Consider the following 16,485-nt stretch of genomic DNA (forward strand, 5'->3'; position numbering starts at 1 on the left):
ACATGACACTGGATTTTCTTTATTTTTTTTTAATTTATTTATTTTCTATATTATTTTTCAAAAAAAACTTTATTATCGTATATATATATCATATAGGAGTAATAAAGTCACAGATATATCTGAATTGATCAAACATCTTTACTCTCTAGCTAACTTGTGATTTAAGATTTTACACCAAATTATCAGTCAGTATCGTCTGTGCTCAATGTTCTTTGTGCCATTTTATTTTATTTTTTTTTTTTTTTTTTTTGGGATCAAAAGTTAGCTAGAGATCACTGTTATATTTTGCCTGCATTTGTCCAGCAATTGACAGCACTTGTTTTGTCCAATTGTGCTTTAAATTCATTCACATGTTCATCTTTAATTATTTTACCCCTGCAATAAAAATTATTGACACTTTAAAACATACTTGTAGTCTGATTTAGGGTCCTATTTACTTCACCTTAAAAAAATATTCCCGTATTACAAAAAAATATTCAGTAAATTTTTTTTTTTTTTGAAACAACAATAAAAATAATTTTCGTTTAATAAAAAAAAAAATTAGTTCAGCAAAAAATAATTTCAGTTTAGTAAAAATAAGTTCAATTTAGTTAAAATAATTTCAGTTTAGTAAAAACCAGTAATTATAAAGAAAAAAATGTAAAAGAGAATCAGTAAAAATAATTTCAGTTTAGCAAAAATAATTTCAGTTCAGTAAAAAAATAAATTAAGTTCAGCAAAAATGATTTCAATTAAGTAAAAAACAATTTTAGTTCAACAAAAATAAGATAAAGTTAAGGGGGCCTTACAAGGTAAGGGGAATTGAAAAACGCATTTTATGATGCATACATAGAAAATTAAAATTGATGCTATAAGGAGTTGAGATTATTGAATAAGTAATTAAGGGTTCGTTTGGCATCGTTGTGGTTTTCTTTTTTTGGTTTTTTGTTTTTCAAACTTATACGATATAGGTTATATAATGAAATAAAAATCATGATAATTTTGAAAAATGAAAATAGAAAAGTGGAAGCACCGTTTTTTTGTTTCTAGTTTTTGGTTGTTTTCAAAAAAACCAGAAAACTGTAAACAAAAAAAACAATGTCAAAAAAACTCTTGATTTTCATTGATCAATATTTATAGGGTTATAATGAGAAACCTAATCATATTAGGTAACTATAAGATATGTACAGATATCAAAGATAATCTTATACAAAATATATCCGAAACCTAGGATAAGAATATTCTATAGATATTCTCTATCAAAAACATATGAGATAATAATATAACTTCTATAAAAACAAAAATTCTAGCATGAACGGTTGATTACTTAATTCGAGTAGAGAACACTTTGTAACGGAGTATTTAATTTGTATTACCTACATTGGCTATATATAATATACTCATACTCCGTATTTTGTATGTATATGCAACCAAATGACCACTAATTAAAACACGGAATATATACTTGGCCTCGTGAATCGAGGGAGTGCACTACTCACAGTACGGAGCTGCACAATGTCTCTGAATACTGAATTATGATCATTCAGTAATCAGTACTACTGCCACAAGTTGTTACTCTGTTGTATGGTAGCTCACCCAAAAACAAAATCAAAAACATTTTTATTTTTCCTGCTTTTAATATTTTTAACGTACCAACATGTGATTGTTATGGTAAGTTTTTCGTGTATTTATGATCTCTACTTGTACTTCTTGTACATGCTTCATACTCCAAATGTATATAATTGCTAGGCATATTTATACACTGTTCTATAATGACATAATATCATGATTTGATAGGATTTATTTTATACTCTGTATTATTTATTGAATTTTCACCATGTTTTTTTCTTCTTATTTTTACTATTTATTTTGATTTTGATTAAATAGCACGCTTTGACAAATCTCTATTGTAATGTTAACTAACTCTTGTGCTTGAATAATACAGTAAGACAGCTATTTGTTACCTATCGAGATTATTAAAAACAAAATATGTACGACCTACCTAGTATGCTTATTGTTTAATTTATAAAGTAGTGTGTATTGGTACAAAGAATTACAAATGTATGTTCCTTTTAAATTTGTTAAGAATTTTTCTATATATCTTCCATTTAGATTAAGAATTTTTCTATATATCTTCCATTTAAATTAAGTCTCGCTATTTTGAGTTGAATTAAGCTAGACTGAACTATGGTGATAAGTCTGAAAAAATTGAGCCTTTGATTTCACTTCCTCCCTCATTATTATTTGACTATATGTACACGTACAGTTTCAAAGAAATTAAAATTGACTTATATATACGACACTAATGTCACGTGCTAATAGTGTCCCGTGACACAAATAAGCTAACTAACACTTTTAATTGGAAGTTTAGATGCACATAGATGCAACAACAGATGTATAGAATAACATCAACTTTAATAATGGGTGTAAAGAGTAACAGTGCACCATCCTTATGTTTGTCGTGCTAAATGATATATTCACTATAGAATCTACCGGATCCTCTCTTGTCCAACCACCTTCAACACTTTTCCTTCTTAAATTAGTTCCCACACCTCCCTTAACATGCCATATAAAAGATGTCATAACGGGATTTGTTTCTAAATTTATAGTTGGTGTTGTCTTATACACTCGCACACTTTATTTGAAACCACTCTTTATACTTAAGAAACATCAAATTATTGATGTTGTTAAGTGGATTTTAATTTTCAAGTTTCAAAACACAAATTGAATGCAATTACTTTGTACTAAGCCTCATTACAGTACATCTCGATAAAATATCCTCCATATATGACAAGTCAATTTTAAACACTATCATTGATTCATTGCTAAATCCAACAGAACTAACAACTTGGCTATGTATAACTCGTAATATTATTCATGCATGGTAAATAAATTAAATAATGTGCATATATCATGTGAGTCCATTTGAATAGATCTATATATGCTACGTTACGTAGGATGAGGTTGATGAACGATTAAATAAGGACAAAATTGTAAAAGTGTCAAATGATTGGATCATTAGATGACACATGGAAGGCCCTAATTTGACAAGGTTGTTAAAATCAAGACAGTAGTACTATGGACTCGTCAATCATCACACAGTTTAAGTTGCGTCAAGGAAAGTATATATTGTCTCTCTCTATTTTATTTTATTTTATTTATTTATTTTTTATTTTGGCAAATAGATAAAAAAAAATACAAATAAGATATGACCATACTATAAGAAGGTACATCAGCTTTAATTTGTATATTTGCAAGATGTGTCTACAACTCAGCGATTTGATTTTAATCATTTTCAAATAATTGAATAATAACAATAATAATGCCTTTTGTTTTAAGTACTCACCTTGCATATATCATGAAAGGAGAATAAAATCGGTCATCTAGTGGAATTGAATAATGGTTAGAACGATAAAAAATTGACTTGATTCGATAGTAATCGGACAAAATGTACTTAATAATAGTTTGAAGTATCACTACACATTAAATTTGATTGGTACGTATGAGCACAACGACCTAACACACTCCATTGTGTGATCAAAACTAAACTATTGAGAACCCAATTTGGCAGCTCTAATTAGTTGATAGTGGAGTTAATATTATGAGTTTTTGTAAATGTTCAATTACCTTAGATTCTTCGATATTGTAAAACAAGGCTTAGGGTTTGTTCACATTTACTGAAATGAACTGAACTGAACTGATTGGTGCTGAACTAAACTGAACTGAGTTGAAATGGATATTTTGCGAGAGAGAAAAATTAAGAGCTGAACTGAACTGATTGGAGCTGAATTGAAATGAACTGATTGGAGCTAAAGTGAACTGAAATTAAGTAAATGACTGGAGCTGAATTGAGTTGAATTGGATATTTTTTGGGAGAGAAAAATTAGGAGCTGAACTAACTGATTGGAGCTGAAATGAAATGAACTGATTGGATCTGAACTGAACTGAAATTAAGTAAATGTGAACAGGTCCTAGTAACATTTTAATAATTAAATCGATAACACATAAATAAATGTAACGAATGAGGTGATGATTGATAACTATATTACTTTTACATTCTTAATTATCCATCGTTTTTTAAACTTTTACATCTCATGATTTTCGACTATATAATTGTTTATGGAGGGAAAATAATGTAGCTAGGGAGACATGCTTACCTCATGAAATTAAATTATTAGAAAATTAAAGCCGCTAACCAAAAGTAGCAATAGGTAGGTTTTGTGTCATAATTTAACAAATTAAAATGATATAATTCAATTAATTAACTACTTCATATGGCTTAAAATACATATGGTTGACAGATTTTTAAAATTTAGCTTAAAAGTCTCACTCCCCTACCCCATTATATAAATTAACAATTAAAAATTATTGAAAATAAAGCAGGCTAAAAGCATAATATAAATGAAGCAAATAAAGATGATACAGTTTGAACAGGCTTTTTTCGTTTGGTTTGTAAGGCCTTTTTCCATTCCATTAATTGACTACCCTATTCGGATAATGTTTTCAACAGTTTACTCAAAATAGCTAAAATTCTATGGAGTAATTAATGTGTACCGTACAAATTTTTATCTAACTGTATTGATCATTTTGTTATTATGACTTTACAATTGTCATGCATGTTTGATACAAAAAGACTTGTATGGACCTGGTCCACAATAATATTATTGTAGACCCGAGGTTTATACACACGCAACTGACATTATATTGAATATAGTGACCATTATTTTTAACATAGTAACCTTATTTTTAACCTAGTAACCTTTATTAAAACTACTACAACGTTTAATAATATTGTGAACTTGAAATATGACGCTATTACCCTAATTTTAACATAGTGACCTTTATTATTCATATTGATCAATATATAAAATATTTCATTACAAAAATAACCACTTAGGCATATATATTACCAAAATAAATTTTTATTTCAATATATTGACCTTTTTTTTAATTATAGTGACCCTTTTTTTTATTAATAAAACAACCATACTTTCTCTAATGTTAGCGGTCCACAATAAATTAGTGTGAACCAGGTCCATTTAAGAATTTGTATGTTTGATATATATTACACGTAATGTCTTAAGGAATAAGGGATATCATAGTTATCCTAATTAATAAAGTATGTTATTATGTGATCGATATAATAACCATATATATGTAATAATATTATTTTATTTTCATCTATATAAGTACATATGACAAAGAAAACAACGATGTTTATTTAGTCGTTTTTATCTTATACTGTATTATGAATACACATTGCTACTTCTCCGGAACGAATAACACACAAATAATATTATTTTTTTATTTATTTCGCCAACCACACATTATGAAAAATCATAATTCGTATACTCCATGTCATGCCTAATCATCTATCTATGAGACTTTTTTTTTTTTTTGAAAGAATCTATCTATGAGACTAATTTTAATAAAAGTACGTAGGCTTTAAACATTTTGCATAATTTAATCATGGTTCCATGCTCTAGAAGAGTAATTACTCTTAAATCTAGTCTAGGTAGCTAGTGTCTACTTAAAGATTAGAGTAGTTAAACTTTTATTGGATGGTAGAAAAAATAATAATCTAATAACATTACTAACTACTTATTACTAAGTAACTAGGTCTGCGATCACGCTATGGCTAATTAACACCTTAAACTAATTATTTATTGTCTAAGCAATGCTACATATCAGTAATTTTTTTCTCCCATCATGCTTAATTCATGGAAAATGTTGTCTTATTATAGCCTCTTTTTCTAAGGACTGCCCCCTAACTATTAGGGCACAAGTCTCCACCTCAAATCCAAAATCTTCAAATTAAAGGCCCTTATTTATTTTATTATATTTTTTTTAGGAAATGGACATTGTTTTAGGTTAACTAACATAAAGTAATATTTTTATAATTTTCTTGTACATTTCAATTAATTTCCTAAGAATTGGGGGGTAAAACAAAATATGTAGTTGTATTTTTTTAAAAATAAAAATGATGATTGGAAAAGTTTGTCCAATGTGGCCGCCAAATGGTCCAAAATTGATGAATCCCTAAAATTTGAGCGCATTGTAACCGTTTTGAGTTCAATATAGGAAATGGTAGGGCCCATAAAGTATGAAAATGGGGCCCATAATGTTTTGGGTCTATTACGACAACATTAAAGATAGGCTGCCCTTTGCGTGGGCTCACCTATGTTGGTCATATAGCACACACTTCCCCACCTAAGGATGGAAGCCATTTAAAAAAAAAAAAAATAAAAAAAAAAAATCAAAATTATAAAGAGGAGTAAATTTTCTTTTTACTTCTTGATTGAAGTGAAGTAATTGAGTTAAGAGATTACACAAAGCAATATTGAAAGAGAATATAATAAGTATTATTGATGATTGTTTTTATAGACTGAATTCAGCTGAACCGAACTAAACTCGGCTGAACTGAATATTTTATAAAAGAAGGAAATTAATGAATATTTTATAAGAGAAGGAAATTAGGAGTTGAAATGAACTGAACTGAAAATAAACGTATGAGAACATACCCTTAATCTATACATGATGAGATTTATATATATGACTCTTATTAATGTAGTGCATGGGAGAAGAGGTAAGACATCAAATTTAACAGTGCCTTACCACGAAGCTAATTAAACACAATATTCTATTCATTCCATTTTATTACTTTTACTAGTGGTATAAATTAGATTATAAATGTACAAATTAAAGGACTAAGATGTCAATTGTATTATGAACCGAATCCTAGTCTTATTATTGACAATAACCTAGTTTACCCTTTGGAAGTGAGTTGGTTTGGATAACCCAATGAAATTTTTTGTTTGAAAAGGCTCTTTCAATTCTCTGAAGATTTGCCATATCCTTTTCCACTTGAAAATTTGCTCTATCCAATGGATGTATATGTATTACAAATTTACAACAATACCTCCGTCTCACATGTATGACACTCTTTAATAAGTGATTCATTATTTGTTAATTTATAAAATTCTTTTCATGAGTAAATTGCAACATTTATACTTATTATCTCATGCGAATAATCTATAGATAGATCACGATCACAGATTAAAGCTGACAAACTGTAAAATTTATATCGGGACCACTTTACTATGTTGTCCGATAATTAACCAATTTATTTAAAAGAATGTGATGTCCTTAATAAAGAATGAGTACAAATATCTCTTTAAATTATACGAAATTAAAGAAGAATCAGCTAAGGAAATATGAGTAAAAACATTAAAAATAGACAAATTTAGTTCCCATGTGCCCCAAATTAAAGAGCAACATTCCAAAATTGCAAACCCTCCCTCCTCTCTTCTCTATGCCCCTTGGGAATAAGGAACAAGCTAGGAACCATGGTAGTACCTTCTACGTTTTATCCTTCCATCAACTTTTAATCAAAATCAATTAATTTTACAATCCCAATTAGTACTGTCATTTGCATTACTAATCAAGTTTACGAGTACGAATTTCGTACGTAATTACGTGTGCTAATCATAAAGTAAACTCATAAATCAATATTATAGCACCCTTATATGAATTAATTAATCAAGCTTCCCGTGTGATATTAATTGAAACCAGGTAATTGTTCTATCTTGGTCAGTTCGAATGAAGTTAAATTAATTAAGTGACAAAATGATCTTAGAATGTGTATTAATAGTAGTTTATGTTATGATCTCATTTCGTAGTTGCCAATTGTTGTATTATCTGTCATTATTAATGTAGACAGAGGTATTGCTTGATAAGTTAGCTACCACTTTTTGCATGCATTGTCAGCTCAAAATTACTCAATTGTCTCTTTTTTTAGTAGTTTCATAATATTTCACGTAGTCATTTTATATAATTACATACCAAGTTTATAGTGTACATATTAGTGCCATTATTTCTTTTAATATCTTGGTGAGAATAATATGAGATTACTAAGGGCCTATTCACATTTACTTAACTGAGCTGAACTGAATAGGACTGAAATGAATATTTTATGAGAGAAGGAAATTAAGAGCTGAACTGAACTGAATTGATTGGAGCTGAACTGAACTGAAATTAAGCTGAAGTGAACAGATTCTACCATTTTAGTTTATGTGTTGTACAAATGTATGACATTGATCCTATAATAATTTAAGATACAATGTCTTTCATTATATCAAACTCTTTCTTTTAACTAGATGATTATAAATTTTATATGTTTTAGAGAAAGTTAAGAAGAAAATTCTAAGTGAGCTTCTAGTAGTGATGATCGATTTAAAAAAAAAAAGGATTTTATTATATTATCTTGTGTGATGACTTAAATTGTTTCATGAATTATATTTAAAAGAATGATTAATTGTGAACATAGTATTATGTTGAAAAATTAGTGAAGAAGAGCGAGGTTTTAAAAAATATACCTTACCTTTTTCTAGAAAAAGTCTAAAGCATAAGACGTGATTGTATACAAAATTTTCATCCTTTTTGCAACAAGAATTTTTTCAAAAGAAAGGCTGTATATAGAAAAACATCGGGTGGATTAATGTATCATTTGTCCGATTAACTATATATACTTCCAAATCAATTAGATTTCACAGTTAGTAAAAATGTGCAAACAATATACTTGTATATATAGTGAAGTAATCAATTGGAAGTTATTACTAAAATGAGTTAAATCTTTAAGTTAACGTTAATAGAAAAAATATTCATGCTTACCTATGCATGTCATTGGAAAATTGACTTCTCTACTTTTAATTTGTTTCATTCCAAAGTGAAGGTGAATCAATTTTACACGGTATGTTATTGGATGATTTTCAAGCACTAATGACAAATTTATGAAGACAATGTCTTTAATGGAAATGTTATTATTAGTCAACTTTTCATAACTCTTTTGTAAATTTTATTTCTTGACAAAAATGCTTTAAAGTCAAAATTATCACATTTTAGTTAATAGTTACTCTCTTGATATATATAAAGGAGATTACCTTTTTATGACTTTTATAATATGCCCCTAATATGGAAGCAATTCACAAATAATTAATTAATTTCCAATTCAACAAAATAGCACAAATCTTAATCATTGCTATTATTATTGCTACCAATTGATTATTTTCTATGAAATAAAACTCCATAAGGAAGCAAATCATGCATGGACAACTCTTATCTAACATTATTAAGAAATTTGTTTATCCATCTTAATCGATCTTATATTATTTATTCGTATTTTTATTTTGTCAACCTTGTTACTATCCTCACCACCATTTTTAAAGTACTTGATTAGTGAATCTATAGTAATTAGATAGATCAAGCTAAAATGAAGGTGGTATCATTTTTATGGTGAAAAAATCAGCGTACATTCATTAATAGCTACCCAAGAGACACTTGACATAACTCTACCTAGTTACATGTTATGGAGTATAAAACAATATTGAATGATCTTCATTAGGGGGGGGGGATCAATCCCTCCATATCATTTCTTAACGCTAACAACTTAGGTTAGATCCTTCTTCGTGCCAGATCCAAATCATCTGATCCAATTTCCGATTTAATAAAATTAAATTTCAGTTCGAGCTGTTTTAGCATGTTTGATTGTTAGATGGTCGTTTGCTAACAACTTGACATGTGCCAGATTAGGTTAGATATTGCTTTGCATTAGAACTAAGTCACCGAATCCAATTTCAAGCACAATTCAACTTTAATTCAGTTCAGAATAGTTCCGTTTTAGCAAGTATACTTAATGGACTAAATTGTAACAAGTCTCAACTCTCAAGTCTCAACAACAGAATGACAAATAGTATGTTGAGCACCCAAAGTTTGTGAAAGAAGAAGGGTAAAAATGTCAAAAAAGAATGTTTGAAAACAATATAAAACTCAACCTCGTTGACCCTCAAAAATATACACAATTGCGGCCCCTACGCCGTTGGCCTTGCCAAGCCCTATTCTTCACTTTCTCTCTCCTCTCTCTAAAACCTCTTCACTATTAAACACAGAATTCACTCCTAAATCAAAACCACTCTTCTTCTTACACAAAAAAACAAACCCAAAAACTTAAACAAAAGAAAAAACCCATCTAAATTATTAATCCAAAATCCAAATTTTTTTAAAAAATAGTTTGCTTCCTTCTCAAAACAGAGACAGCCAGACAAAAGCAGCAGCAGCAGTTTTGCTCTGTTTTTTAGAGAGAAAGAAAAGAAAAAAAACAGAGCAAATTTTGTAATAAAAATCAAAGAAACAAAAAATGGATGATGATGGGTTTTTGGTGAAATTACTGGGTATAAAACCCATAATTTTTACATCAATTATGTTTGTTTTAGTACTAAGAATAATGGTGGTTTTATGGTGGAGACCAAGAAAATTAGAGTATCATTTTGCAAAACAGGGGATCAAAGGACCTCCTTACAATTTTTTCATTGGTAATGTCAAAGAAATTGTTCAACTCATGTTAAAGGCTTCTTCTCATCCTATGCCTTTTTCACACAACATTCTTCCTAGAGTTTTCTCTTTCTACCATCATTGGAGGAAAATTTATGGTAATTCTCTCACTTATTATCTTTTATCATGTCTTAAGTCATTTAGAGGTTAAGTTATGACTTATGAGTCATTCGTCTCGTATTTGTAGTTCATTTAGTACATTTTTTGTTACTTGGTTAAAGTTTATGTGTAGTGGATATAGTTTTAGTAGGTAAGATTGCGTACATCTGATCCTGTTCTTATATTGTCGTGAATAGAAGATTAATGTAATTGTAAAGCATTATGTGATTTGACACATTTTTTCTTTAAAATTTTTGTTATTAGATTATATTTTCATTCAATTCATTGTATTGAGAAAAAGGGAGACTGTAGATATTTCATAATTGGACCCATTGAGGAAATAATTCTTGGATTTTGTTAAAATTTTATATCATCCAAAGTTTATACTAACTTTTTGAGAAAGGGGAGGAGTACTTTCTTGGAATTGTTTAATAAAAAGGTTTTAAAATTTTAATTCTTATTTTTGGTGGGGGTTTGTTGATTTTCAACATTAATTTGTTTTATCAACTTTTTTATTGCATCAGCCAAAATCTCTTAATAATCATCACTTGTCTTCTTCCTCTGTTTTTTCTCTCTGACATGATGTTGTTGTGCAGCCTTCTTTCAGCTGTTAATTATTTGCATTTCTTCATCAATTTCAGTTACTACTACAGTATAAGCATTCAATTTTCCTCCTTTTTTTCTTCATTTTTTATTTTTTGAGTAATTTTTTAGGTTATAAATTATCCATAGTGAAGTAAACTTCCAAAATTATAACCCAAAATTAAAAAAATTGAATTTTGGAAAATGACATCATAATTCATTAATGGATAATTTTCTAGCTTTCCAATGTTTAAAAAATACAATTTCAAATGTATATAATTCTTCAAAATTATTAATACAATTATTATATTTTTTATTTATTAAAAAGGATTTTTCTAGAGGAAAATTAAATGTATGTGGGGTTAATAATCATTGCCTTCTTTCAGATTTCTTACTACCTTCTGATACTAAAGGAAGCTCAAATTTTGATAACCCTTTAAATTGTACAACTTGTTTCTTTCTTAGTGGCGCAGTCTTGAATTGTCCTATTTTTCTAGGGTAGCCCTCTATAACTCTATAATATCTATCTTAATCTTCATTTCTAAATTATTGGAAATTTATTACTTGTATAAAGTTTTTATTTTTATTTATTGCTTCAATTTCCTTTATTTGCAAACTTGATACTTACTACTTGAAGTTGTATGGTATTTCCTCTTTAGTGTTAAGGTTTATTACTTCCTCAGTTCCTCCTACTCCCATGTATTTATTGCAATCTTTTAATCTTGGGCAAGTTTTCAAGTTGTTTTGGATTTTATTTCCTACATTTACTAGGCTTGATATTTTCTTGTTTTAATCTAAATGTGTATGTTTGAATGTATGTGTGTAGGTACAACATTCATAGTGTGGTTCGGACCCACGGCTCGCTTGACAGTCTCAGATCCGGACCTTATTAGAGAAATCTTTAGTACCAAGTCCGAATTCTATGAGAAAATCGAGGCTAACCCGCTTGTGAAACAACTCGAGGGAGATGGACTTATTAGCCTCAAGGGTGAAAAATGGGCTCACCATCGCAAAATCATAACACCCACCTTCCACATGGAAAATCTTAAGGTAATTAATTATTAAGTTATTTTCACGATACATTAACCATAGAATCAAAGTCTGTCTACATCATTACCTAACATATGTTACTCGTGTTAACTCGAGTAAACTTAAGTGTAACATGAAGGTAGGGATAACATTAACATATAGTCCATGGAATGTGACAAATATAGTATGTAAAGTAATGATTATGGCCTCACATAAATATTGTTGGGGAGGATGCAGTTGTTGATACCAATGGTGGGAAAGAGTGTAGAGGAAATGCTGGACAAGTGGGACCGGATGATGTGTGAGAAAGGTGAAGTTGAAATTGAAGTTTCGGAGTGGTTTCAGGGTTTAACAGAGGATGTGATCACAAGAATGGCATTTGGAAGTAGCTATGAACAAGGTAAAGCCATTTTCAGGCTTCAAAGCCATCAAATGCTCCTTGCTGCTGATGCCTTTCAGAAGGTTCTCATTCCTGGCTATAGGTAAATAATCCCGACTATTAACTCCACTATCTTTTTTTCTCGTTTCATGAGACTATTGAATAAACCACGGTCACAATATATCTGTCCATCAGTGTCAACCACTAGACCATTACTCGTAGTAGTTTAATGGGGAGCACTTTATTTCAAAGGATCTTGGCTTGGTTTTGATGTCGACCCTTAATAAGTTAGCGATTGAGTGGAATTGTATTTTATATGCATACAGGTATACCTATAAGATTGATAAGTAGACGAGGTGCTGTGTTTTTCTAGGCCGAAGTAATTCATATTGCCTTAATTGCTAGCTAGATGCTAGTTGTACATATGACATCCATATTTTTGAATGAGTAAGCTATTTATTAGATTGTACTCCTTTATTCCCTGATAATTCACCCACCACATAAATTTTCAAACTCGCCTCCCAATTAATTTTGGACAATCACCATCTAAACCAAGATCATAACTATGTTATTCTCCTAATTAATAGGAGTATGGTGACATTTTCTAAAAGAAGGTGCCACGTTTCATCATCAACTACTTATAATACACCCATTTTATAGATTCACCGACCTTTTTCCATCAAGGGCTTCATTTTCATAGCTAGGTCCTCACTTCTAATTCATTGTGATTTATGATTTTCGTTTTATAAGTTATAAATATGATTTCGATGTTTTTGTACCATTATGTAGCTTCTTATATATACAACCTACCCTCATTACAAGATTCCACATTTGTACCGACCGCCTTAAACTCGATTTAACATGTAAATAAAGTGGATTGTACTCCTTATTATAGAGTAATTGAAATTAATTTATTTGTTGTTTTACATATAAACGGCGGTACTTAATTATGTCCGCAATAAAGTATTAGATGTTGCGAATCATAAAATAGAATAATATAGGTTTATTTCACTTATTAAGTCTCTTTTATTGCAATAACTAAACGGCAACTTGTAATGTCACGATGTATGTAGAGACATAAGTCAACCAATACTCGACAAATTGTAAGGATAAATTTATAATATCTTTGTTTTTGTTTTTAACATCATCAACTAATCAATATCTTTAGACTTACTAATGTCCTAACGTTAGACACATTATATTATTATATTATATATGTAGCATTTGTTTAATATCATGTACTAACATATTTGTACATGGGTTGAAATGTAATGCAGATTTCTACCAACAAAAGGGAATGTGAAATCATGGAGATTAGACAAGGAGATAAGAAGATCATTAGTGAAGCTAATTGAGAAGAGGAAATTAGAGAATCAAAATCTTAATAATAATAATAATGATGATTATAATATTATTATGGGAAATAATAATATTGGATCAGAGGAAGTAGCAGAAAATGGTGGGCCAAAAGATTTGCTGGGCCTAATGATCCAGGCTGGAATGAGAGAGAATGAAAAAAATAACAGTATTCCAGAATTTCCCATAAATAATTCTTCATTATTATCATCATTAAATTATGCCCCACAATTATCAAGCACTAATTATAATAATAATAATATTAATAATAATAAAATAACGGTCCAAGATATTGTGGAAGAGTGTAAAAGCTTCTTTTTTGCTGGGAAACAAACGACGTCGAATCTGCTGACATGGACCACTGTGCTACTAGCAATGCATCCTCATTGGCAGGACCTGGCACGTGAGGAGGTCTTAAGGGTCTGCCCATCACGTGACTTACCCTCTAAAGATGATCTTGCTAAGCTTAAGATGGTATGTTCCCTTTCTACTTTTTTCTTCCTTTTACATTTTTTTAGTTATTGTTTTTTTTTTTTTTTTTTTTTAATGTTAAATTTGTCTTGTAGCATAACATTCTTACTGTATACTTTAACATCTATGTGAGGATCTATGTACACTAGTATATTGATAAGATAGGGTCAAACACTCTAACATCCAAATACAATGATAAAGTCTACCTATATATGGGACTATGGAGTAGTAGTTATAGGGAAACTTTAATAATGTGGTAAATAATGTGGTACGTCCTCTTTTAGCATTGGTTATACAGAGTACATATAAGATATGTAATTATTTAGACGTAAGAAATCATTTATGATCTAAATATATTTAATTAGAACGATAATTCTAAAATCAATACGAGGTAATACATGTATGAGATCATATGGTTGGTGATTGGAGTGTGCATCACTCCAATAAAAGCTCATAGTGTTTGTCAATGATCATGTATGTTAAATGTGTATGGAGAATTCATATAGTTATTTGATTGCACATGTGAAGTTATACTTATCATATATTTACAATTCTCGTATAATTTCACTTCTAATGAATTGAGTAATTATTTGGTTGAACATTAGAAGTTTAAGTTTTTTCTATGAAAATCGAAATTTTAAATTTGATGTAGCTTATGAATTAATGTGCAGTTGAGCATGATACTAAACGAGTCCCTTCGTTTATACCCACCAGCAATTGCAACAATTAGACGAGCTAAGTATGACGTGGAGCTAGGAGGATGTCGGGTCCCACGTGGGACCGAGCTACTTGTCCCGATCTTAGCCGTTCATCATGATCAAGCAATATGGGGCAATGATGCTAATGAATTCAATCCCATGAGATTTGCTGATGGTGTTTCTCGTGCAGCCAAGCATCCTGTGGCGTTCATTCCTTTTGGCCTTGGAACTCGCACTTGTATTGGCCAAAATCTTGCTATTCTTCAAGCTAAACTTGTGCTCACTATCTTGTTACAACGCTTCTCTTTCACGCTTGCCCCGTCTTACCAACATGCACCAACGGTGTTGATGCTCCTCTACCCTCAACACGGTGCACCAATCGTGTTTAGACGCTTGTCCGAGGACAATAGGGATGATCGAGAGGTGTCATGTTGAGTTGTATAGTTAAAGAGTTAGCATGTCTCCTTTATGTATGCTTGCTCGTGTGCGTTTTCTGTTCATATAGTAATTATCCAATCGATAATTTTGTGATTGTGGTATTGAGTATTACTAATGAGTTTTCAAAATTAGGTTAAAATATCAAAATTCAATCACTCGTCGTGATTAAAAAAATGGAAAGTTTTCGGTTGTGGTACGTGTTTACTAACATGGATTGCTTAGCAAATGTAATCTTGTGATCTTGCCAAAAGGTTACAAGACATTAGGTTGTAGCATTTTGACTCCTTGCTTAGATCTTTAGGATTTGTTATGGGAATGTGGGATAATTAGGAATTAGTTAAAAATATGTTGATCAAGGGTTTCAACTTTGAATGATATGCACATTCTTTTATTTGGTTAAACTCTAAATGTACAAAATGTAGATTTTCACTCATTTCTTTGGCAAAGTACAAATATATATATTATTTACCTTCCTAAAAACGTATATAAAAACCAAATGAGACAATTATTTGAAGACCGTGAAAATAATACTCGTAAACAAATAATAAACAATTTAAATACCTTGCATTTTCTTGGGGACGAGGGAAAGAAGGAACCAAGAAATTGGTATAATTGAGAAATACAAATGAGTGGAACTTGAAAAAAAGGATTGCATTGAATAATGGAATTAATTGCTAAATGAAGGAAGCTAAAGTTTGAGTTACCAATGCAGGTTATTTTCATTAAAGTCCGGCGAGATCACGGCTAGGGAGCCTAGATTTTAGGGGCACTTGATTATTGCCTATTGGTTAGAGTTTTCGAGTTATCATTGTAATAACTATTCTTGTACGTTTATGAAGCCATTCCTCTAACAAAAGTTGACACTTGTCAAATAAATCAACAAAGAATTAGAGAGTACGTGGCATTCAAATTTCCATCATCATACATATATTGTGAAATCCCGTTTGAACTGTCTTGATACGTATTTTTAAAATATAACATAGCATCATGTATATTTACTAATGTGTATTAGTAAGTGTTAAATTTAAGTCAAAAAATTAGTCCTTCAATCCTCTTCCTTAATTGATG

The 16,485-nt window shown here is 30.0% G+C and overlaps 1 protein-coding gene across 1 annotated transcript; it reads left to right on the top strand.

Annotated features, from left to right (window-relative positions):
• Nucleotides 1-9,693: 9,693 nt before the first annotated feature.
• On the top strand, nucleotides 9,694-15,842 carry LOC110729125 (cytochrome P450 734A1-like). The gene is made up of 5 exons (XM_021908839.1): nucleotides 9,694-10,463; nucleotides 11,873-12,096; nucleotides 12,313-12,557; nucleotides 13,732-14,284; nucleotides 14,953-15,842. Exons 1-5 carry the CDS (start codon nucleotides 10,172-10,174, stop codon nucleotides 15,412-15,414), a joined length of 1,776 nt encoding a protein of 591 aa, XP_021764531.1. The 5' UTR covers nucleotides 9,694-10,171; the 3' UTR covers nucleotides 15,415-15,842.
• The last annotated feature ends 643 nt before the right edge of the window (nucleotides 15,843-16,485 follow it).

This window comes from Chenopodium quinoa, unplaced genomic scaffold, assembly GCF_001683475.1.
Source record: "Chenopodium quinoa cultivar QQ74 unplaced genomic scaffold, ASM168347v1, whole genome shotgun sequence".
In the NCBI taxonomy this organism is placed as follows: domain Eukaryota; kingdom Viridiplantae; phylum Streptophyta; class Magnoliopsida; order Caryophyllales; family Amaranthaceae; genus Chenopodium; species Chenopodium quinoa.

What these genes read in the sequence shown, in the direction of transcription:
- LOC110729125 (XM_021908839.1), top strand. Translation starts at nt 10,172, where the DNA reads ATGGATGATGATGGGTTTTTGGTGAAATTACTGGGTATAAAACCCATA. An exon ending in TCCACATGGAAAATCTTAAG is followed by an intron (nt 12,097 to 12,312) that starts GTAATTAATTAT and finishes GGGAGGATGCAG; the next exon opens with TTGTTGATACCAATGGTGGG. An exon ending in ATCTTGCTAAGCTTAAGATG is followed by an intron (nt 14,285 to 14,952) that starts GTATGTTCCCTT and finishes ATTAATGTGCAG; the next exon opens with TTGAGCATGATACTAAACGA.